Source organism: Trichechus manatus, unplaced genomic scaffold (genome assembly GCF_000243295.1).
Source record: "Trichechus manatus latirostris isolate Lorelei unplaced genomic scaffold, TriManLat1.0 scaffold00025, whole genome shotgun sequence".
NCBI classification, from domain to species: Eukaryota; Metazoa; Chordata; class Mammalia; order Sirenia; family Trichechidae; genus Trichechus; species Trichechus manatus.
In genome coordinates, this window is record NW_004443961.1 from 5,230,587 (window position 1) to 5,252,937 (window position 22,351).

Sequence of the window (22,351 nt, forward strand, 5' to 3'; positions counted from 1 at the left end):
GTAGGCTGCTTCAGAACCTGATTCTCCTCATCTTCTACTACTTTGGGGTGCTCCAAAACCCAAAAAATGAAACCCACTGCTGTCAAGTCGATTTTGACTCATGGAGACTCTATAGGACAGAGTAGAACTGCCCATAGGGTTTCCAAGGCTACAATCTTTACAGAAGCAGATTGCTACATTTTCCTCCCATGGAGCAGCTAGTGGATTCAAACAGCAGCTAAGCGCTTTAACCACTGTGCCACTAAAGCTCCTTTCTAAGTCCACCAGGAAAACCTATTCTTCTTCCTGTTTATATTGCTCCAACCCCAGACCTCTGAAGCTACACAGAGAATCATTCTCTTTGGGTGATCCTGTGTAGAATGCAGAACTGTAGGAGAGAAGGACATGTGTCAGGCTTCCAGTGCTGAAACCCAGCTGTTTCCTCATCTACAAAATAAGATATAAATTGTACCTACCTCATGGGGTCATTGTGTAGTTTAAATGAGATAATGTATGTGTTAGGGGAAGAATACTGAATCCACCATGGGCTGCCAGAAGAATGAACAAATCAGTCTTAGAAGAAATACAACCAGAATGCTCTTTAAAAGTGAGGATGGTGAGACTTCGGCTCATTTGCTTTGGACACATACTCTGAAAAGATCAATCACTAGAAAAGGACATCATGGTTAGTAAAGTACAAGGTCATCAAAAATGAGGGAAACCCTCAATGAGATGGGTTGACACAATAGTCACAACAAGTGGGTCGAACATAGCAATGATCCTGAAGATGGCATAGGACCGGCCAATGTTACATTCGGTTATATATAAGGTTGCCATAAGTTGGAGCCAACTCGATGGCAACTAACAACAACCACAGCATGTGTTAAGGATCTGGAGTCAAGTTTAGAGCTACTTATCCCTACTCCTCTCCAAGTTCTTGACTAAATGATCTAAATACACAAGAATCAATAGCCATATGGGAAATGGGCCTCATTTTTTATTAATATTAGGGTGAACACATGCTTCCTCCCTTTCCTCTCCCCCCGACTTTGGGGCTTCTCTGGTAATCTCTTCTAGAGAACATGACTTAGAACAGGGGGCATCTTGCTTCTTGCTCCCTTGTTGTCAATCTAAGAGTCCAGGTTTGCAGATCAGACCCCAAGCTCACTGTCTAAGTCATCTAGTGCTGCTATAACAGAAATACCACAAATGGACGGCTTTAACAAACAGAAGTTTGTTCTCTCACAGTCTAGGAGGCTAGAAGTCTGAATTCAGGGTGCCAGCTCCAGGGAAAAGCTTTCTCTCTCTGTTGGTTTTGGGGGAAGGTGCTTGTCATCAATCTTCCCTAGTTGAGGAGCTGCTCAGCACTGAGACACCAGGTCCAAAGGATGCGCTATTCTCCTGGCTCTTATTTCTTGGTGGTATGAGCTCCCCATGTCTCTCTGCTGGCTCTGTCTTTTATATCTCAAAAGAGATTCACTTAAGACACAACCTAATCTTGTAGTTGAGTCCTGCCTCATTAACATAGCTGCCTATAATCCTGCTTCATCGACATCATAGACATAGGATTTACAACACAAAGGAAAATCACATCAGATGACAAAATGGTAGACAATCACACAGTACTGGGAATCAGGGACTAGCCAAGCTGACATACATTTTTGGGGGACACAATTCAATCCATAACACTCACTCATCCACCCAACCTCATGGATAAGAAAATCTGCCTGACCCACCTAGTCCCTGGCAGAAGCTGGAATACTGTGAGCTAGGAAGATATCGAGGAAATGGTGGTTCAGTACCAGAATTCTCACCTTCCATACAGAAGACATGGGTTCAACTTCCAGCCAATGAACCTCATGCACAGCCAACACTGTCTGTCAGCAGAAGCTTGTGATGCTGAACAGGTTTCAGCAGAGCTTCCAAACTAAGATGGAATAGGAAGAAAGGCCTGTGATCTACTTCTGAAAATCACCCAGTGCAAACCCTATGGATCGCAACAGTCTGAGCTGCAACTGATCATGGAGATGGCACAGGACCAGGCCGCATTTCCTTCTGTTGTGCATGGGGTCACCATGAGTCAAGGGCTGATTTGATGGCAGCTCACAACAACAACAAAGGTAGACACCAGAGCCTGTAAGGCAGGAGGGCAGGCCCAGCTAGGGATGCTTACCCCATGGAGACCAGAACTTCAAAAGAGGCTGCAGGGTCCGTAGATTATACATCGAGGTACCCTGCTGCCTAATGAACTGTGACCTAGTGAGTGTCTTTGCTATATAGCCAATCTAATTAGCAACTCCTAGCATAGGGAGTCCTGGTAGTGCAGTTGTTCAAGAGCTTGGCTGCTAACCAAAAGGTCAGCAGTTCAAATCCACCAGCCACTCCTTGGAAACATTATGGGGCAGTTCTAATCTGTCCTATAGGGTTGCTATGAGTTGAAATCAACATGATGGCAACAGGTATGGGTTTTTTTGTTTGTTTTTAACATAGCAACACACAACAAGGGAGGTGGGCAGACTGTCTCTTCCTCATCCATAGTATGTGAAAGCTCAAAGCTCAGCACATAGAAAGCACTTAGTAAATCATACATATCTGAGGTTTTCCACATGGCTGTGTCATTATTTTAATGCAAAGTTGTTTTTCAAAACATATATATCCACTTATACTCCTCCCAATGACTTAAGAAAAAAATAGTTTCATTACACCTGTGTCATATATTTTTTTCCCTCAAAGATTTTTATTGAAATTCTGTTTCTTAAAGAAACATTACCTACGTAATGAAAGCCAGTGTTCATTCCGTCTTCCTCTCACCAAAAACCAACAGGTTACTTTCCACACTCTCTGGTATCTGCATATCGTCTTAAAGCTTAAGTTATTTTTAGCTATTAGCTCAGATAATTGGACAGTCTGTCTGTCCTTGTGTCTTTCCATTGCTCTCAATACCATCTGCGTCCATCTAGAGCTCAGAGCTCAGTTTTCTAGAGGGCACGGAGCCATAGCGATTAGTTCACTCAGTATACACCACACAGACGTGTGTGTGCAGACATGCATGTGTGTGCATGAACTGTGTACATGTGTGCATATGCATGTGTCTGTGTCAGGCAGAAGAAATACACAATAATTACACCCAACCCCTGAGCACAGATAGACTTCTTATCTAGGTCTTTATTTTTTCTCCTCTTGACATCAAAGAGAACAGTGGAAAGGGGGAAACAGAAAGTCAGTTTTCTCCTGAAGATGTTTGAAAAAGTACCAACTAAGTGAGATTTGGGGATTATCTAGTGATTTTATGTATCCACCCTCTTTCCCCTCTCCAACCCACAGTGGTGAGAGAATTTCCAGTACTACAGGAAGCCACATGTTGCTTAGAGCACTGCTGAGGTTTGGAATCAGACTTCCAATGCTCAAATGTTGGCTCCACCACTTATGAGCCATGTGACTGTAGGCAAAATGCTCAACCTCTCTAGATCCAGTTATTGCCAACAACAAATGGGACTAGCAACAATGCTTTCTTTGTTGTGTTATAAGAATTAAAGAGTTCAGTGTATATAACATAGCATGGTATCTGGCACACAGAAAGTGTTTGATACATGAAAACCATTATTGCTTAATATTGACAATAGTCATTTTATTCATTTCACATGGCACTAAATACAAAGTTTTACAAGAATCAAAAAAACTTGTTTTTTTTCTTCTTCTCTTGTCCAGGTTCCTACAAGAAAATAAACACTCATGTCCTTAGGGTCCCAGGAACAGGTGAGGTGGAGCTCACCTGTCAGGCTGAAGGGTATCCCCTAGCAGAAGTTTCCTGGCCAGATGTCAGTGTTCCTGCCAACACCAGCCACACCAAGACCCCCGAGAACCTCTACCAGGTCACCAGTGTTCTTCGCTTAAAGCCACACCCTGGCCAAAATTTCAGCTGTGTGTTCTGGAATGAGAACGTAAAGGAACGTACGTCAGCCATCATTGACCTTCAAGGTAATAGCTGCCAGCTTCCTGGCTCCATCTGCCAGGGTCCAGGCAGGAAACACGATGCACACTCAAAATGAGCAACTGGAGGAGAGTGTAATGGAGGTATGAGCAGGGGTTAAAGAAACCAACAAAGGCTAGCGCAAGATCCTGGGCTTCAACAGTGGGGGAGCAATTCCCAGTGTTGGAGTGAGTGGTCACTGGGACCTGGAGAGGCAGCTAGAGGCAGCCGCGGTCTGCAGGAGGGGGAGGCTGCACCTGCAGCAACTCCACAGAGTGGAAGCTGGGTGCGTGAATACCCCGACCTCATTCTCCTCTCCCCCTCCAATCTCCTGCTGGTGCCTCTGAGGTGAGTTTTAGGGAATTTGGAACCAATCAAGAAAAAAGATACGACCGTGAGACAGCAGCGTTGAGGCCTACGCATTGGCAGCCCCATGCAGGGGGTGGTCCCCCACAGCAGGAGGTCTTCTAAGGGCAAGCAACACAGGGAGCCGCCAGATGGGAAGAAGGCAAGAAAACCCAGAGGCAGAGAAGGGGCAGGGAGCTTTAGTGTCGTTGTGCAGTGTCCTTTCACTGCAAGGTAGGCAGTCTCTGGGTCAACAGAGCTCCAAAGACCTCGGCACCTTGTTATTGTTGTTAGTTGCTGTCGAGTTGGCTCCAGCTCATGTACAATAGAACAAAACATTATCTGGTCCTGGGCCATCTTCACAATCATTGGTATGCTTGAGTCCATCGTTGTGGCCACTGTGTATTTTGAGTGCCTTCCAACCTAGGGGGCTCATCTTCCAGCTCTATATCGGGCAGTTTCCTGCTGTGAGCCATAGGGTTTTCATTGGCTAATTTTTGGAAGTAGATCGTCAGACCTTTCCTCCTAGTCTGTCTTAGTCTGGAAGCTCCACTGACACCTGTCCTCCATGGATGACCCTACTGGTATTTGCAATACTGGCAGCATAGCTTCCAGCATCATAACAACATGCAAGCCTCCACAGTTCCACAAACTCATAGACTGGTGGTGGAGCAGCGCCTTCGGGTCCCTATATCTAAAGAAGTTTATCTTACTGGGGCTAGCAGATGTTTGGCACAGTTTCACAAGGTATGTGAAATAGGTAGACTCTTGACTAGAAATTTGTTTATTTGGGCTATTTGAAAAATAATGGAATGTGTACAAATTTGAGTTTGGCATCAGCAGGCTAAGGGGTCTCAGCTTGCTATGAAGAAATGAACAACTTGGGGCCAATACACAGAGGCCATCTTTGCCTCATTTCTATAACAACCTCCCATTGGCTGAACCCAACCAGAAGTCAGAGGGGAAGGAAGGAGCCCACTGATGGATTCGATAAAGGTCAGCTTCTCAGGGCTGGGAGCAGAGTGCGGAAGGGTAGGGTGTGGCTCTGCAGAGGCAAACAGGTAATGTTCACGGCAACACTAACTACTCCAGGCAGGAGCTGACTACAAGCCTGACTGCACAGTATCATGGGTTAGCAGGACCCCTGGTGGCACAGTCTTGCTGCTAACCAAAAGGTTCCAGTCTGAATCCACCAGCCATTCCTTGGAAACCCTAGGAGGCAGTTCTGTTCTGTCCTATAGGGTCGCTATGTGTCAGAATTGACTTGATGGCAGGGGGTTTGTTTTTTTGGTTTGGGGAGTCAGCAGAATGAATGTCACTCTGCTGGCCTTGCAGTTACTTCGCTAGTTTAGGGTATTTCCAGGAAAGCTGTCCTCTTACAGAAAGCTCCACATCCTCAGCTGGCTCTGCTGGATTTTTTTTGAAGTGTATCCTGTACTGTTGAGCTTTATACATACACCAGCAAAATGTCAAACAATTCTGGGGAACTGGCCACTGTCTATTTGCCAGACAAGGACATTTTATAAAAAGTAATTAACATCTAGTATAGTAATCATTCCACAGAGACAGGTCATTTTATTACCAAGTGTATAAGTTTCCTGTCGCTGCTGTAATAAATGACCGTAAACTTAGTAGCTTCAAACAACACAGATTTATTATCTTACAGTTCTAGAGGTCAAAAGTCCAAAATCTAAAATAGTTTTCAGAGGCAGTCAGCTATATTGCTGTTTCCCTCCACCACCCCTCCGCTTGTCTACCCCAATCTGCTGCCCAATTCCAACATTAAAGTTAGCCCAGCTTCTCTCTAAGTTCTGATGATGAAGTAAGGAAGTACAGAGAGGAGTCCTGCCAAGCGGGTTATCTTGACAGACATAAAGATATTAGAAAGACACCATTTTTAGGCCCAACTTTGGGTGAAAATAATGAATTAGGCAAATTGACCTTTCAAACTTCTCTATCTCTCTTTTTGTCACTGCTAAGACCACCAGATTCATCAACTTATGAAAAATGAGGTATAACTAATTCACACTAGAGTGTTAGAGGCTTAAATATGAACAGTCCCAAGGGCACTTACTGTTCCTGGAATTGTTGACTCAACTTCCCTTTGTCATGTAGAATTTCCTGCCCACTTAAGTGTAGCCCAGTACTTTGTTCTTCTCGGATGAAATGTGGTTTTCTAGGAGGACACTTACATAAGGATCTCTGGAGGGATACAGGGACCTCAGCAAGGTGAGTTTTGAAATCATTCAGGTCCACCCTTTGCACCATTGATGACCTCAGTGGTTTTTTCTAGGTAGTGGAGAAAAGGAAGGGCAAACTGACCACTTCTGCAGAAGCCTTGATGCTTTGAGAAGTTAGGAATGGAGTAGGTTGGCCCTCTCCCCCTGGTAGAAATGGGTGACTGCAGTGTCAACAGCCATGGGAGTGGCCTGTGGGGTCTGTATGAGAGCTCAGGATCTCCACAGGGATCACTCATTAAGGCACCCAGCAGTGAGATGGGGAAACCTTTGTGCCATCAAGAGATTCTCAATGTGGTTTTACCCAGCCTTCTTAGCTTTCATCCTACTGTTCCCTGGCAGGGGACATTGGTGATTCAGTGGTAGAATTCTTGCCTTCCATGCAGGAGATCCAGGTTTGATTCCCAGTCAATGTACCTCATGCACAGCCACCACCCATCTGCCAGTGGAGACTTGCATTTTGCTGTGATGCTGAACAGGTTTCAGCAGAGCTTCCAGACTAAGATAGAATAGGAAGAAAGGCCTGGCAATCTACTTCCAAAAGTCAGCTAATAAAAACCCTATGGGCAATGGTCTGATTTGCAACTGATCATGGGATGGCACAGGACCAGGTAGTGTTTTGTTCCATTGTGCATGGGGTCACCATGAGTCAGGGCCGACTGGACAACAGCAAACAACAACAACATTCCCTGACAGACAGCCTCGGCTCCAGTCAGCTCCTCTTCACCACCGTGTGCTCTCTGAACTTGCTTGTCACCTCCCCTCCTCCATACCTTCTTGGCTCATGCATTTCCTTCCACATAAATTACCATTCACCCTCTCCTCCAGCTCCAAGCCCAGCTTCTCTCCAGGGCAGCTCAAGTCTTCTCCGAGAGGAGGTAACTCCAGGGTACCAGCAATCCTTCCCTAATCTTGCCTCCTAGAACCTATAACCTGCACCTGTTCTTTGATTGCCTTGTGACTGTGCTTGTCTTTTTTCTTTTACTGCTGTTTTATTTTCCATGTATTTTCATTGTTCACATGGGTCTTCCTTGTTTCCAGACTAAAGGGAAAGCAGAGTGCTCTGCCCATAAGAAGCGCTCAACAAATGTCAGATGAATGGATTGGAGATTAGTCTTGGAGAATCCCAGTCCCATCCTCCCAGCCACTAGACTGTATGGACAACCAGACTAGAGAACCTGATGATGTTCTTGTTTGTGGCACAAATTGTTGTTGTTGTTAGGGAACATTGAGTCTGTTCTGACTCATAGCGACCCTGTGCACAACAGAACAAAACACTGCCCGGTCCTGTGCCATCCTCACAGTCGTTGCTACGTTTGAGCCCATTGTTGCAGCCACTGTGTCAATCCATCTCGCCGAGGGTCTTCCTCTTTTTTGCTGACCCTCTACTTTACCAAGCACGATCCCTCCTGATAACATGTCCAAAGTACATGAGACGAAGTCTCGCCACCCGCGCTTCCAAGGAGCACTCTGGCTGTACTTCTACAAAGACAGATTTGTTCATTCTTCTTGCAGTCCATGGTATAGTCAATATTCTTTGCCAACGCCACAATTCAAAGGCACCAATTCTTCTTCAGTCTTCCTTATTCATTGTCCAGCTTTCATATGGCAACTGAAGATGTCATGGCTGGGGTCAGGCACACCTTAGTCCTCAAGCTTTGCTTTTCAACCTTTAAAGAGGTCTCTTGCAGCAGATTTGCCTAATGCAATACATTGTTTGATTTCTTGACTCTTGCTTCCATGGACGGTGATTGTGGATCCAAGTAAAATGAAATCCTTGACAACTTCAATCTTTTCTCTATTTATCATGATGTTGCTTATCGGTCCTGTCATAAGGATTTTTGTTTTACGTTCAGGTGTGGCACAAACATCAGCAATAAAAGAACCGAAGTCACACATCCTTCCACGGATTCCTCACTGCTGTTCGTGAAAGGCTTTTTAAAGTCGTCTTATGACTGTTCCCTTTCTGCTCACTGTGCACTGCTCTCTGCTGCTTGCTGCAAACTGCTTGCTGCTCACTGCTTACTGCACAGTGTGCACTGCGCACTGGGCACTACTCACTGCACAGTACTCACAGTACACTGCATGCTGCTCACTGCACACTGCTCACTGTTTGCTGCAGACTGTTCACAGTGCACTGCTTGCTGCTCAGTGCATAATGCACACTGCTCACTGCACACTGCTCACAGCACACTGCTCACTGCTCACTGCACATAGTGTATTGCTCACTGCTCACAGTGCACTGCTCACTGCACACTGCTCACAGTGCACTACTTGCTGCTCACTGCACAATGCTCACCACTCACTGCACAACGCTCACCGCTCACTGCACACTGCTCGCCGCTCACTGCACACTGCTCACTGCATGCTGCTTGCTGTGCAATGTGCACGGCTTACTGCTTACTGCTTGCTGCACAATGCTCACAGCACAATGCTCACTACACATTGCTGACAGCACACTGCTTACTGCACACTGCACACAGCACACTGCTTACTGCACACTGCACACAGCACACTGCTTACTGCACACTGCTCACTGCTCACAGCACACTGCTTGTTGCATGCTGCTCACTGCACACTGCTCATAGTGCACTGCTCACTGCACACTGCCCACTGAGCACTGCTCACTACACACTGCCCAGTGTGGTGCTCATTGTACGCTGCCTGCTGTGCACTGCTTACTGCACATTGCTCACTACACACTGCTCACTGCACACTGTGCACTGTGCACAACGCACTGCTCACTGCACACTGCTCACAGTGCACGGCTTGCTGCTCACTGCACACTGCTCTGTCCCACCACATGCTTCTGCAGAAGCCACTGCATGAAACAAACCCAGACATGAGATTGGGGAGGGGGTGCTCCACGGGTTCTGCGATGGATGACTGAACGTCCTAACTTTTTATTAGAAGTTGGGTACAGCATGGTGAATGTACTTAATGCCACTGAATCGTACCCTTAACAATGGTTAAGATGGCAAATGTTTGTGGTACAGTGAAACCTGAGAGAGCCAGAACTCAGTGGGACTGTCTTGTTTTTCTGGGTCTCGCTAGTTTTCCATCTTTGATAGGGTGCAGTCTTACCACTTCTCTATCACTCTCTATTAGTTGAAAATATTTGACTTTTCCACCTTACACAGGCTCCAACTTTCGCAGGTTTTACTGTATATATTTTACCATAATAAACTTTTTTTAAGGAAGCAGTGAGATCATTCTCATTTTGAAGCAGAGCTTCTGCTCAGCCAGTGGTTGCATTTTCTGTAGCAAATATAACAGGACTAGGGGCCGGGAAAGGATAATAAAGAGACCCTTGTGGGGCTGACAGAGAATGGAAGCCTTCCCAGGAGGCCTGGAGAAGACTCTGGCTATCTGTGACAGTGGTCAAGAGCATGGGCTCTGCTGTCAGAGAGACCTGAATTTCCAAACCTCTTTCTGCTACCTACTAGCTTTGAGAAGTTGGATGTATTACTTAACCAACCTTGGACTCAGTCTCTCTTTGTAGAATGAGAGCAAATAATGGTAGATACCTCATAAGCTTACTGCAAGAATTCAATGAGATATTCTTGCAAAGTGCTTAGCACTCAGAAAGGGTGGAAACAGGAAAAATAATATGGCACTTGCAGAAAGACCCATGGCAATGTGAGTACATGGGACTGTGGGTAGGCATTAGGCATATTGGACACGTATTTTTCCCATTGCATTATCATATCATTGTTAAATAGCATATAATTATTATAAAACAATTTGGAGAAAACATATTAAGATACAGGCTAAACTGCTATGACAAACAGACCCAAAAGCATGGGTCTCAAATGAGACAGAAATATATTTCTTTCTCATGTAACATCCAGAGACAGAAGGTGGTTCAGAGCAGGTAAGTAGCTATATTCCACAAAGTCTTTCAGTGACACAGGTTCCTTCTATCTTGTAGCTCTGCCATTCTCCAGGATGTTGTCCTGGTTGAACTGTCAAAGCTGAGTCACTGCTATATCCATGTTTCAGCCCTCAGGAAGGAAAAGAGAGAATGGTGGAAGACGTGTTCAATGGTTTAAGGCCAAGACCCAGAAAACCCATTCCATGGGCCTGGACTTAGTTTACATGATCGGTCACATCTAACTCCCAGTGAGGCTAGGGAATGTAGTCTCGGAGAAACCATGTGCTCAGCTAACAACCTAATACTGGGAAAGAAAGGAAGAATGGATTTGAGGGATAGCCAGCTGTCTCCCTCAGGGTCGCTAGTCACAGGGAAAGTCATGCTGAGTGGACTATACAATCAACACAGCCCAACAGACCCTTACTGACACCTTTCATGTCGCTGATGCTTGGCTCTGTAGCGGATTCAGAGGTGATCTAAATGAAGACTTTGCCCTCCAAATGCTCACTGTCTTAATTATCTAGTGCTGCTATAACAGAAATACCACAAGTGGACGACATTAACAAATGGAAGTTTATTCTCTCACAGTCTAGGAGGCTAGAAGTCTGAATTCAGGGTGTCAGCTCCCGGGGAAGGCTTTCTCTCTCTGTTGATTTTGGGGGAAGGTCCTTGTCATCAGTCTTCCCTGGTCTAGGAGCTTCTCAGCACAGGGACCCCGCATCCAAAGGATGCGCTCTGCTCACGGCGCTTCTTGCTTGGTGGTAATGAGGTCTCTCTCTTCTCTGCTCACTTCTCTCTTTTATATCTCAAAAGAAACTGACTCAAGATACAACCTAGTCCTATAGATTGAGTCCTGCCTCATTAACATAACTGCCTCTAATCCTGCCTCATTAACATCATAGAGGTTAGAATTTATAACACATAGAATATTCATGTCAGATCACAAAATGGTGAACCACCACACAATACTGGGAATCATGGCCTAGCCAAGTTGACACATATTTTGGGGGGACACAATTCAATCCATGACACAGACTGTTGAACTTTAGGAGGTCTTCAAGGATGAGGAGAGCTTCTGTGTGGAAGGGATTAGGGGCAATCTGCAGAGGACAAGGGTTTACATAAAGGACTGAAGCAGGAACCTCTCTCTTACTGTGGGGACACTGAAGGGACCAGGACTCCTGAGTCACAGTGCTACATGCAGCAAGTGCTTAATAAGCACCTGATAGACTCTAGACATGAAGGAACTTATCGTAATCAATATTCATTTATTTAGACATGGGTTATCCCTTGTATGGATGAGTTGGGCTCTTTAATTTTCTCCCTTAATGCTGGCCACATCATTTTGGATAGAGAAAAATATCTGTGGGGCCTGAGCTTTGGAGTGAGACAGATCTGGGTATGCACTCCTGGCTGTGCCACTTACTTAGCAGTGGTGACCTTAGGTAGATTTATTTAGCATCTCCCAGGGCTCAGGCTAAAGAATGTCTAAGCGCCTCAATTGCTCAGACAATCGCTGGTTCTCTGCGCTGTGATGGGGTGGAGGGAGGGAAGTTGGTAGACTGAGCAATTCCTTCTGAGCAGTGTTGCCAGATTTTACCTGGACTAGACTGTTATGTTTATTCTGTATGATTTACTCCATGAGGCTAACTTACCCAGGCTTTGACCTTGAGCTCCCTCCCATCTCTCTACTGTGAACCCTCCTCCAGCTCTTCTACTTGTTGGTCTGGTACCTTATCCTAACCTGTGGATACCCAGAGTTCCCTACTAAACCTGTCTGTCTTTTTCCTTGGTGCCAGGACCTTGATTAGCCAACACAAAGAAAAGGGCTAGTTGTATTAATTCACACTGAAGTGTGAATGTATGGATTTAGTCTGTTAGCACTACCTGGGATAATCTATTTTTTTTTTGGAAAGGGTCCTGTTAGTCCTTGAAATTGAATAAATAATGGTATCTATTCCAAGCATTATGATTGCTTGTCAGTGGAAGGAAGCTTTTCAGGCTGAGGGATTATCCCACTGGAGAGAGGAAGATGATGATGGTGATGATGATGATGATGATGGATGGATGGATGGACAGGTGATTAATATGATACATCAGACTGGTGAAAAGCATGGAATCTGGAACCAGAATCTCAGCTGTCACTTACTGTATCACTCTGGGATATTTTCCCTGCCTGTGTGCCGCACTCTTCGACAGTAAAATGGGGGTCATAATAGAGCTGTTGGAGGAGCAAATGAGCCGATACATGCAGAGCACTTAAGACACTGCCTGGCATGGAGAAAATGCTTACTACTAGTGGCCATGTGGCACCGTAGTTAAGAGCTCAGGCTGCTAACCAAAAGGTCGGCAGTTTGAATTCACCAGGTGCTCCTTGGAAACCCTATGGGGCAGTCCTACTCTGTCCTCTAGGGTCACTGTGAGTAAGAATCGACTTGCCAGCAACGTGGAGTGGCCCTGTTGGCTATAACCCACTCACAGGGCGAGCCTGTTGGATTACCTCTAAGCCCCCACGTAATGGGATTCTGGTGCTTTTCCTTCACCCAGATCAGATGAAACTTGAGGACCCAGCCACCATGCTGTTCCACGTTTTCATCCCTACCTGCATCATCACCTTAATCTTCGTGGCTGCAATGCTAATCCTAAGGAAAAGGCTCTGTCAAAAGCTGTCTTCTAGAGAAGGTGAGTCAGTTTGATACATGGTCACCACATTGACCAAGTGCCCGCAGCGTGGGAGGCTCTGGCTTGGTGCAGCAGGCCTGCGGCTTCCCACTTTCACTCTAAATCTGGGGCTTGTCATCTGCTTTGGGCTCATCCTGATGGGCTTCCCCAGAAGAAAATGGCTCTAGTCTTCAGGCAGCTGAGTCCCTGACTCTGCTGTTTCTAAGGGAATGCTTCATTCCTGTGGCTGAAGCCATTTGCCTTATTTGTTGAGCCAAGAAGTTTCATCAGCCTCATGGGAGCAATGTTATTTTGGCAATGCAGACAGTGCTGTGCAGGCCAGAGTCGAGCTGGTAGGAAGAAGGCTGGGCACCTGTTTGGGGATTCCTTGGATTCTCATCTGTCCCTTGCTGTTCCAGATTAAGCCCTTCCCCTGCCCCCAGGAACCCACATCACCTGGTTGGGGAAAGAAAGGAAGGTTAGTGAGGTTTTCTGGAGGCAGGGGAGCACCTGGCTGGTGGTGCCCTGAGGTCTTTCTCTTGTAGCTCCCTCCCCCACTCCTGTGCCATTATGCCAGCTGAGACAGAGCACACCTGCCCTTTGAGCTGTGCCAGAGGATCTGATTGCTCACGGGTCTGCCCTATTGTCCAGGGAGGACCCACCTGCAAAACTCCCGGGATGTCTGCAGGCCTACCTGGTGCTTTCCTTAATTGTCCCTTTGTCAGAACCCAGGAGCCCTGGTGGCGCAGTGGTTAAGCGCTCGGTTGCAAGCCAAAAGGTCCGCCGTTCGAACCCACTAGCCACTCCATGGGAGAAGGATGTGGCAGTCTGCTTCCAAAGATTACAGCCTTGGAACCTCTGTGGGCAGTTCTCCTCCGTCCTATAAGTCGCTACGAGTCAGAGTCGATTCGACAGTACCGGGTTTGGTTTTTTTGGTTTGAGGAGCTCCCCCAAGGTCAGCTCACGGCTTGTCTGCAGAAAAGGAAATAGCATCTGTGAATAATTCAGTCGGCGTGTGGGGCAGTCAGTATTTGAAGATCGGGGCTTGTAGGTGGTTGTTAGCCTATATTTAGTCATAACTTCTATATTCACATCTGCGACGAAGTAGCTTCACGCTCTGTTTGTCCGTCGCCCCATGTATGCACTAGCCTTGGACGCCGACCACAAAACTCTGCAACTGCAGAATCTGAAGAACTGTAGAAGGAAGAGAGAGAAAGAAGGAAGGAGAGAGGGAGAGAAAACAGAGAGAGAGAGAGAATGAATAAAAATGGAAGGAAAGGGAGCTTCACCCTAAACAGGAAGAATTGCAGGGTCATGTCCCACAAAACCCTGACTTTTAAATAGAATCACTTCTGCAAATCCATGATCTCCAACGTGGCGGCAGAAGCAGCACATAGAGTCTTATTCTTTCACCTCCCTGCCCCTTCCCCCACTATTCAGAAAAAGTTTGTTTAGGCCAAGGTTCCAAGCCTGGGGATGAAGGACCCGCTAGTCACTTCAGAAATGAGCAGCTGAGTCCCCTGTCCCTGCTCTCTTTGGGAGAATGCCACGGAGGTAAAGTGGAGACTAACCCCCCTCACCCTTCATCCCAGGGTATCAGGAACTCAGCGCTCATGCTGGGGGCACCGGGCTCAGATCCCAGTCGCAACTGGGAGAGACTGGTACTAGTAAGAGAGTTAAGTGAAGAAATTTGCGAATTATTCTTTTCTGTGTCTTTGTTTTTAATGAACCAGAGTGAAATCAGGGCTGCCTGTAAAATAACCCTCCTCTAACTCACACGTTCCAATCTGTTTTCTTGCCTGGGAGGTGCATGGATACGTGTGTGTCATCGTGCCTGCCATCATACAAAACTTGTGCGTCAGGGAAGAAGGTTGAGAACTGCTGGAACTGTGCACAGGGCTTTAAACTGGGCCAGAGGCTAGCTTTGGACCTGTGTGGCCCTTTAACCCATGACCTTGCATGAATCTCCTGACTTCTCTGAGATGACTTTTCTATGTAAGGGAAAATAAAAATTAAATATAAGAAAAAAAAATTAATTCTCCCTGGTGCATAAAAGGAAAGAGACTCCTCTTTTCTTAGAGCATTTATGTTAGAAAACCGGTAATTGTCCATTCTTTCTCTGCCTCTTCGAAATATACGTAAATTCTGCAAGAGCAGACTGGGTTCAGGAACCCAGGCTTTGGCAAGAGACAGGCAGCAAGTCCTGCAAGAGAATCAGAGTGGGAGGGGACATATGAAATCTGGGGTTGAGAAAGAGATGAAACCAAGGAGACTTGGTGGAGAGCAGCTTAAGTGAACTTGTGCTTCTGCTCCTGAGTTGCTTTGACTTGTATCAGTCATTTACCTTAGGGAGAACTAATTGATCAGACCCTCTGCTCTATGCCAGGCCAGGTAGGAATGAAGTGGCAGTCCAGACTAAAGCAGAAGAGAAAGGGATAGTTCTAGAACCACTTCCTGGGTTGAATACCCAAATTAGCAGCCTCTCAGCCTCTGGGCCCCTGTGGGTTAGAGGAAGACAAAGGAACGGGAAGAGGGGGTGCTTCTTATTTCACATTTTTTACGTAGGGGTCAGGTTTTCATTATACATTACCCAGCCTGAGGTCCCAAGCTGCAGTGGACATTTGGACTTGTATAAGTGGATTTATTTGGATTTACTTCATGTTCTGCCACTTTTCAGTCTATAAACAGAACCATTTTCTTAATAACCTTATTCCCTCACTGGTTTTTTTCTTTTTCAGACACAACAGGAAGATCTGCCACCATAGTAAAGAGGGATGTGAACAGAGCTGTGAGTAGGCATAACTTTGCTTTTCTTTTTCACCTCTTTTTCTCTCCCAGCTGGAATTAAGCAATAACCACTGTTCTACTAATGCCCAAAGGGCAACTGAATGGTTTAGGTGTGCCAGGATCTTCCTGTTCAGTGGCCTTTCAGCCAGGGCTTGTCCTCACCATCTCACGTTGCCCCTGCTTAGGAGAGCAAAGATGGTGTCAGTTGTACAGCCCCAGGCTAATCATCCAGTCTTGGTCAGTCTGTATTCCTCAGCAGAGTCCCTGGGTAGTACAGTTAACGTGCTCGGCTGGTAACCAAAAGGTCAGAGGTTCGAGTCCACCCAGAGGTGCCTTGGAAGAAAGACCTGGGGATCTACTTCTGAAAAAAATCAGCCACTGAAAACCCTATGGATTGAGCATTATGTTCTTTTAAGAACTATCTGTATAAGATCAAATTGACAACAGAAACTCAAAAGATTAGATAGGAACCTTAGGGGGCAGTGAGTTTATATTAATGGGGGAGGAACAACTCAGAAAAGGAAGTGAGAATGGTTGCACAACTCAAAGAATGTAAACAGTGTCACTGGATTGTACATGTAGAAACCGCTGAATTGCTGTATGTTTTGCTGTGTATATTCTCAAAAACAAAATAAATAAACAATTTTTAAAAAAATTTAAGTTTAAGAGATAAAAGAAGACCTTGTGGGGCACAGTTCTACTCTGACACCCGAGTCGCCATGAGTCAGAATCAACTCAAAGACAACTGGTTTGGTTTCTATTTCTATTCCCGAACACTCACAGGGAATACTGCAGTGGGCAGCTGGACTCACAGAGTTAGAAACATGGCTAAGATTTAAGGGCAGAGAGAAGATATTTAACTGTGATGCAATCGACAGCTGCTGTTTGGCAACAAACAAACATTAAGGAGTATGCTGTGGGACGCTATGGGTTAAGCACAATGCTGAGGGAACAGAACTCTTCACGAGGTTGACAGGCCTGGAGCTAGAACTTGTGAAGGAGAGAGGCCATGAGGTGAGGTCAGGAGCAGCGGGGTTGCTGGCCGGGGACAAAGCTCTGACTCTGGAGCAGCAGTGTTTTGGGGTCCAGCAGGGTGGATCATGTTGGGAAGTGGGTATTTTTGTCTTTCTTAGGAACAGCTGACTTTCCTTTTGTAATCTAGAAATCATATCATGTGATACATCAGCTGGGGAGTTCACCAAAATGAATCATAAGCAAAGCACACCAAACCAAAAACCCGTTGCTGTCGAGTCGAATCCGGCTCATAGTGACTCTGTAGGACAGAGTAGAACTGCTCCACACGGTTTCCAAGGCTGTAAATCTTTATGGAAACAGACTGCCACATCTTTCTCCCAAGGAGCAGCCGGTGGGTTTGAACCGCTAGCCTTTTAGTTAGTAGTCAAGCGCTTTAACCACTGCACCACCAGGGCTCTTTAAGCAAAGCACAGACATTTCTAAATAACTTTGCATCAGCTACTCGGAATATTTAGAACTGCTCTTATTAGAATTCTGTAGAAAATAGATAGCCTCCAAATTCCAGAGGCAACTATTGTGAAAACAATTCTGGAAGACCTTCATTCAGATTCCAGGATCTGTGCCCAGCTTATACATAAGACATGGCACCTCAGGAACACAAAATATGATCGCAAAGGGATCATAGTGGTCCCTGCGCCCTTCCCATCTCCCCCCACCACCCCAACGGCGCTTCCTGTCACTGTGTACTCACACCCTGCACAGCACAATGCAGCTCAGGGCAGGCCTGCGTGAGGGTCAGCCAAGCTGAGCTTCTCTGAATTGCCCACAAGATTTCCTTGACCCAGAAAGGGGGGCAATGGAGAATCAGTGGTAGAATAGTTACCTCCATGCAGGAGACCTGTGTTCAATTCCCAGGCAGGGCAACCACCCATCTGTCAGTGGAGGCTTGCAACTAAGACGGACTAGGAAGAAAGGCCTGGTGATCTACTTCCTTTTGAAAAATCAACCAGTGAAAGCCCCGTGGATCACAAAAATCTGATCCTGTTGTACATGGGGTGGCCATGAGTCGGGGGCTGATCGACAGCAGCTAACGACAACAACATATATTTTCTAATCAGAAGATTGATTTTTCCTGTTTGCGGCTTTCTCTCCACAGATCTGAGCATGTGGTCTCAGGAGCTGGTGTGATCTGACAGGACAGCCTCAAGAGGCTTCTGAACTCTGAACAAGGACCCCTTGGCCTGGAGAGCTTGAATTTGCACTTCCAATGCCTTTGGGTGACCCAGCACTTTACTCTGGAACTGGCAATAAGACGGGACGGCACCCACCAGGCGCTTGGAGGAGGTCACGCGGCGCCCTCACTCCTCAGGGCTCTCCCCTTGAAGCCTGTGGCTCTGAGATGTGGCCCGAGGGAGCACAGTTGCACTTTAGAAACATACCCTACTGAATTCTGACCCCCAGTGAGTTCTGAAGCTCCTTCTTGCTGCCAGACTAAAAGCAAAGGGAATCCTCTTCGCCTAAGTTTCCAAAGTGATTTCCAGAAGCAGAGATGTATGGAAATTTCCAGTTAACAGAAATGGACAGATGGCCAAGAGAATTACTGCTCTTTAGTCTAGATGCTGAAAGAGTCTGTGGAGACCATGAGCTCACAGACCGGGCTTTCCACAAACCCAAGCCTTCCGTGACATGCTTTATGGCTCACCGGAATTCTGAAAGCGTCTGAGGTCGGTCTAATTAACAGGAAGCGTTCAAGTTTGCAGAGAGACCAGCTTCAAACTGTGGAGTAAAGGCATCGAGGATTTTCTCTGAGGTCTAAATCATAAAGCATTTGTTTTAACCTGGAGTGGCATCATGCTGAATAGTGTTTTGTTTTTTAATACATCTTTCCTTTGGAAAATTCTGTGTTTCTTTTTTAATCTTAGAAATCAGTGATGTATATTAAAACTATTTGGCATGCAAACATTGATGTCTATTAAAAATGGTGTGCCTGCCAACATTTCAGATGAGTAGCCACAATGGTCAAAGCCCCAAACTAAGGTGCCTTTTCTGCATCTTTACATGACTTTAAACTTAACCTTTCAGTGCCTCAGTTTGCACATCTGTGATATGATGATACATCTGGTCTTTAGGCCAGGGCCATGAGGCTCAGGGCATTTGATGACCATGAATTGTCAAAATCCATACATTGACAAGGACAAGAGAGTCTTAGGTGTTGCTGTTAGGTGCCATCGAGTCGATTCCGACCTACAGGGACCCTTTAGGACAGAGTAGAACTGCCCCATAGGGTCTCCAAGGAGTGGCTGGTGGATTCGAACTGCCAACCTTTTGGTTAGCAGCTGAGCTCTTAACCACTATGCCGCCAGGCCCCAGTCTTAAATGAGTCGGTCTCAAGTAATCTCTTTAACTGGTGCGCAGACAAAGAAGAATTTGGGACTGATGAGAAAGGAGGGGTGTGAAGGTGACAAATTGTAAAAGTCTCAGTTTCTCAAGTCTCTATACAAATCAGAGCATGCCTCTGCAGAATGAAGCTCAATTGTTTATTCTTCAAAGTGTCCCAGATGTTCAACCTTCAGCTGGGTGGTTTCCTCAGGTCCCTTGCAGGTCAGTTAATTGAATATTCCATCAGGCCATTTGGTTCCCATAGGTTGGGAAGCCTTTGAGATACACCAGGATGTCCTCTTCAGAGGGTAGGGTCTGGGTAGATGCTGCTTCCCAGGCCCCACGTCTTGATCCAGGGTGCCTACAGGAAGAGTAGCACATCCTAATGCTGCGAGGAGCAGGGCAGGACACCAGGCCTCCTCCACACAGGAAGCAAGCCCACCTATCCTGGGCCCCACCTCCCCCTAGATAGATGATCAGCACGCTGAATCCTTGGGCAGTGGTATTTAACCGTGTTAGGAACACACTGGGCATAATGGCTCATGTCAAAATACCTTTGTTCCTGGAGTGGGACTGTTTTCCAGAATACCAAACAGGGAGAGGGCTGCCCGGCTCCCGTGTCCTGAAATCCAGGCTTCGTCAGAGAAGGAGACAGCAGGCAGTGTGTTCCAGCTTGAGAAAGATTCTCACGACAGCATACCATCAAGAGCATCTAACCCCCACCAAGCACTTATGACATGTCCGATGTTGTTAAGCATTTTATACATATTGGAATTAATCCTCTCCAAAGCCTCTGAAAAAGGCAGTATGAGTGTCTGCATTTCACAGCTGGAAACTGAGGCACAGAGAGCTTAAGTAATTTGGTTCAGGCTGCCTGTTGAGTTTGGCAGGGCCTGAGCCAGGGCAGTGGAATCACATTCATTTGACCCCATAGCATGCCCTGATTCCCTACCCAATGGGACTTTACAGGTGACATGCACCGTGTGGGCTTTTGCTGGTCCAGGATTAATTTCACTCTTACTCCTGGGTGGGGGCACTCGAGGAATGGGTGGAGAGCAGGCTCTGACATCAGAGTGCATGGGTTCCACCTCCCCCTCCACTATGTATGAGTCACACAACGTCTAACTCTATCTGTTGGCATCTCTAATACCAGTTTCATTATCTAAGAATGACTGATATAAGAAGGTCGTTAGTGCCTTCCTTTATCAGTCACTTAGCATGTCTGACACATGGCCAGTGCCTAATACATACCAAGTATCATTAGTAATCCTCCTGTGTACCCGCCACTAAAACCAAAACCAAACCAATTGCTGGCGAGTCAATTCCGACTCATAGTGACCCTATAGGACAGAGTAGAACTGCCCCAGAGGGTTTCCAAGGCTGTGATTTTTACAGAAGCAGACTGCCACATCTTACTCCAGAGGGGAGGCTGGTAGGTTCTAACCACCGACCTTTCGGTTAGCAGCCACTCACTTAACCACTGCACTACCTGCCACTTTCCGTTGCCAAATAGACAGTGCCCAGGACGCAATTAAGCTGGTCTACCTACAGATTCCTCCTAAGTCCTACTCATACGAGAGCAGTGAGCTATGCTCTCCAAGGAACTCCAGCCTGGGCATATCAGGGGGTCCTTAGTATGGGTGTTGTGCCCCAGCACTCTCCTCTACATGCCACATCCTCCAGCAAAATCAGACTGCTCACCGGTCCTCACATATGCCTTACACCATCCCCTCTGCCCAGAACGCCTCTTTTCTGGGACACTGATTCTCCCTGGCAAAAATCCTACCCATTCCTGTATCAATAATTCATTAGGGAGATGAGAAGAGAAGGAAATTATAGACTATAGATTGCAATTAGACTGTAGTACAAGAACGTTTGAACTTCACTGCAATTGGACACATATTAGGTGCTTGTCTTAGTTATTTAGTGCTCCTATAACAGAAATACCACAAGTGGATGGCTTTAACAAAGGAAAATTTATTTTCTCACAGGCTAGTAAGTTAGAAGTCCAAATTCAGGGTGTCAGCTCCAGGGGAAGGCTTTCTCTCTCTGTTGGCTCTGGAGGAAGGTCCTTCTCATCAATCTTCCCCTGGACTAGGAGCTTCTCAGCACAGGAACCTCAGGTCCAAAGTACATGCTCTGCTCCCAGCGTTGCTTTCTTGGTGATATGAGGTCACCATGTCTCTCCAGAGATTAGCTTAAGACACAATCAAATCTGTAGATCTCATCAACACAATTGCCACTAATCCATCTCATTAACATCATAGTGATAGGATTTATAACCCATAGGAAAATCACATCAGATGACAAAATGGTGGACAATCACACAATACTGGGAATCATGGCCTAGCCAAATGGATACACATATTTTTGGTGGACACAATTCAATCCATGACAGCAATATACATTTATTGATTAACTGAGCAAGAAAATAGCATCCTCAAGATCTATTCACCTTCTACATGGTCTAAACAGGTGAGTCAAATGAAGATGAGGATCACACTCCCCAAACATTTCAAGTCTTTGATGAAGGCACTAATCTCTGCAATTTCCCCAAACCAAAACCAAACCTACTGCTATCGAGTTGATTCTAACTCACAGGACAGAGCGGAACCCCATAGGGTTTCCAAGGCCTTAAATCTTTACGGAAGAAGACTACCACATCTTTCTCCCCTGGAGCGGCAGGTGGGTTCCAACCGCTGACCTTTGGGTTAGTGGCCAAGCCCTTAGCCGCTGTGCCCTAGGGCTCCTGCAATTTCCCCAGAGAAGTTGAATTGCTTTTGTTTTACTATCCTTGGAGGAGGAGGAATTCCAGGGCCTTTCTTATCTTCATGGTTGTGGCAGACTAAAGATCTTTGGCTACAAATTCTTTGGCTCTCCTCCCATCAGGAGATGAGGTATACATGTCCCCGCAGCTACCTTATCTGCTGTCTGCCGCCACAAGACCGACATATTCAGGAACTGGAAACAGGAGCATTTGCCAGTGAATTCTCTCCTCCCACATTCCAGTCGCCTATTGATGTTAGGTGACCTTCAGTCAATTCCAACTCATAGTGACCCTGCATGACAGGACAGAACATAACTGCCCCATAGGGTTTCCTAGGCTGTAATCTTTATGGGAGCAGATCGCCAGATCTTTCTCCC

The 22,351-nt window shown here is 46.2% G+C and overlaps 1 protein-coding gene across 5 annotated transcripts in view; it reads left to right on the top strand.

The window, feature by feature from the left end:
• PDCD1LG2 (programmed cell death 1 ligand 2) overlaps positions 1-18,788 on the top strand; it is a 65,093-nt gene extending 46,305 nt beyond the window's left edge. For 2 of the 5 annotated variants that reach the window (XM_023728595.1, XM_023728596.1), the window contains exons 4-7: positions 3,688-3,957; positions 12,953-13,087; positions 15,805-15,854; positions 17,016-17,136. In XM_023728595.1, coding sequence (XP_023584363.1) covers positions 3,688-3,957; positions 12,953-13,087; positions 15,805-15,854; positions 17,016-17,060 — 500 coding nt within the window. In that variant the 3' untranslated portion in view covers positions 17,061-17,136. Of the gene's footprint in view, positions 1-3,687; positions 3,958-12,952; positions 13,088-15,787; positions 15,855-17,015; positions 17,137-17,984 lie in introns of those variants that run through there. The other 3 variants (XM_023728598.1, XM_023728597.1, XM_023728599.1) reach the window with 3 other exon arrangements.
• The last annotated feature ends 3,563 nt before the right edge of the window (positions 18,789-22,351 follow it).